This window comes from Vigna angularis, chromosome 10 (assembly GCF_016808095.1).
Source record: "Vigna angularis cultivar LongXiaoDou No.4 chromosome 10, ASM1680809v1, whole genome shotgun sequence".
In the NCBI taxonomy this organism is placed as follows: domain Eukaryota; kingdom Viridiplantae; phylum Streptophyta; class Magnoliopsida; order Fabales; family Fabaceae; genus Vigna; species Vigna angularis.
The window spans coordinates 18,104,422-18,106,415 of NC_068979.1; the positions used below are offsets into that span (position 1 = coordinate 18,104,422).

The following is a 1,994-nucleotide window of genomic DNA, read 5'->3' on the forward strand; positions in this document are numbered from 1 at the left end:
CTTCTGAATGTCCTCCTCTTTAACCCTGATTTGATGATATCCAAACCGTAAGTCAATCTTCGAGAATACAGTAGCCCCATGCAGTTGATCCAACAAATCATCTATCCTTGGCAATGGGTACTTATTCTTGATGGTCAGCTTGTTTAATTGCCTGTAATCTATACACAATCGCGAGCTGCCATCTTTCTTCTTCACCAACAGTACAGGCGCTCCCCAGGGCGATACGCTCGGCCTAATGAACTGTTTGTCCATCAATTCTTCAATCTGCTCCTTGAGTTCAGCTAACTCTGCAGGCGACATCCGATAAGGCTGAACAGAGATAAGAGCTGCCGTCGTCACCAAATCAATGGTGAACTCAACTTCTCGAGGAGGGGGAAGTCCAGGTATCTCTTCCGGAAAGACGTCCGGAAATTCGTCCACAACGATCGTCCATTATTGCTACTGGACGATCGTTCTTGCTCCATCCTTCCGAATTCCGGATCTGCGTGCGTCATAATCAGGAAACAGCTGGCGCCCTCCATAATATCCTCTTTCAGTTGGCCGAGCGTCACTGACAATTCTTCTTCTTCTTCATTCGGAAAAATTAACTCCTTCTTACCACAGTCTATGAGAATGCGATTGGTAGCCAACCAATCCATTCCTAAAATCACTTCTAACTCCTTTAAAGGTAAACAGATCAAGTTCACCTTATAACTACGCCCCTCAACCACAATAGGACATCTAATGCATACGGTAGACGTCCTAATCTCTCCAGCCGCTGGGGTCGATACCACCAAGTCGAACTGCATCTCCCTCTCAATTATCCCCAATTTTTCAACACATGCCTTCGAGATGAAGGAGTGAGTCGCCCCAGAATCAAACAGCACACGACAAGATATTCCATACAGCAAGCATTCACCGGTTATAAGGTTACCTGAGCTTGCTGCTTCTGCTCCAGTTATAGCATACACTCGTCCTACTGCTTGAGCTCTGCCACCTCTCGGTTGGTTCCTTCCAGCATTTGGTGGCCTCATCACTGCACGTCCACTCATGTTGCACTCGTTATCCAAGTGCCCATTCCGTCCACAACGGTTGCAGTGTTTTCCTCCCACCAGCTGAGGACATGAAGAACGGTAGTGTGGCCCTCCACACAAGAAACAAGTAACGTTTCCGTGCTGACCAGACTGTCCGGCAAGAATCAAGGCTTGAGACCCACTCGCGCTAGATGGCTGGTTTGGACGAGCGTAAGGGGCTCTCCTCTGAATAATACTTCCCCTGGACACGATCGGTCGCCTATTCACTTGTTGCTGTTTCTTCTGTCGTTCCGCTTCTGCCATATTCTTCTCCAATACCTTGGCTCTCTCAACCATAGCAGGAAACGACCGGATGCATAAACTGGAAATCAAGACCTTCATATCACTCCGCAGTCCGTTCTCAAACTTCCTGCACTGCCACTCTTCACTGGTGGCCATCGTATTGAAATGGACAAGGTGCTTGAACTTGTTGGTGTATTCAGAAACTGACATCCCACCTTGAACCAGTTGTAGAAACTCCACCTCCTTCGCAAAACGGATGCTGTCAGGGAAGTATTCTTCATAAAACTTGCTACGGAATACTTCCCATGTGATGGGACGTTGGGCGTCTGCCAGAATAGCCCTCGTGCTCGCCCACCAGTGGCTCGCTTCCCCAGTCAATAGATATTCTGTGAACGCCAACCTGTTCTCATCTGGACATCTCTTGGCGTTGAAGATTCTCTCCATGTCTCTTAGCCACTAATCTGCCTCGTCAGGGAGGCCCTTTCCACTGAATTTAGCGGGATGGTGTTGGAGGAAACTCTCCAAGCTCCACTCAGCAGCAGGTTGGGTAGCGTTTGAAGAGGACGCCCCCGGAGTGTGCTTGGTTGCCGCTAAAATCTCCATCAACTGTCTTTGAGTGGCTTCAGAGTTGGCGCGAGAGGCCTCCAAACTCTGCAAAGAATTCTGGTTTTGCTGCATCAGGGTAGCGTTTTGTTCCAT

The 1,994-nt window shown here is 48.7% G+C and overlaps 1 protein-coding gene across 1 annotated transcript; it reads right to left on the bottom strand.

Moving 5' to 3' along the window:
* Positions 1–335: 335 nt before the first annotated feature.
* On the bottom strand, positions 336–1,739 carry LOC108334880 (uncharacterized). Its single transcript, XM_017570809.1, has one exon. It carries the CDS (start codon positions 1,737–1,739, stop codon positions 336–338), a length of 1,404 nt encoding a protein of 467 aa, XP_017426298.1.
* Between the last annotated feature and the right edge of the window lie 255 nt (positions 1,740–1,994).

What these genes read in the sequence shown, in the direction of transcription:
- LOC108334880 (XM_017570809.1), bottom strand. Translation starts at nt 1,739, where the DNA reads ATGGAGAGAATCTTCAACGCCAAGAGATGTCCAGATGAGAACAGGTTG.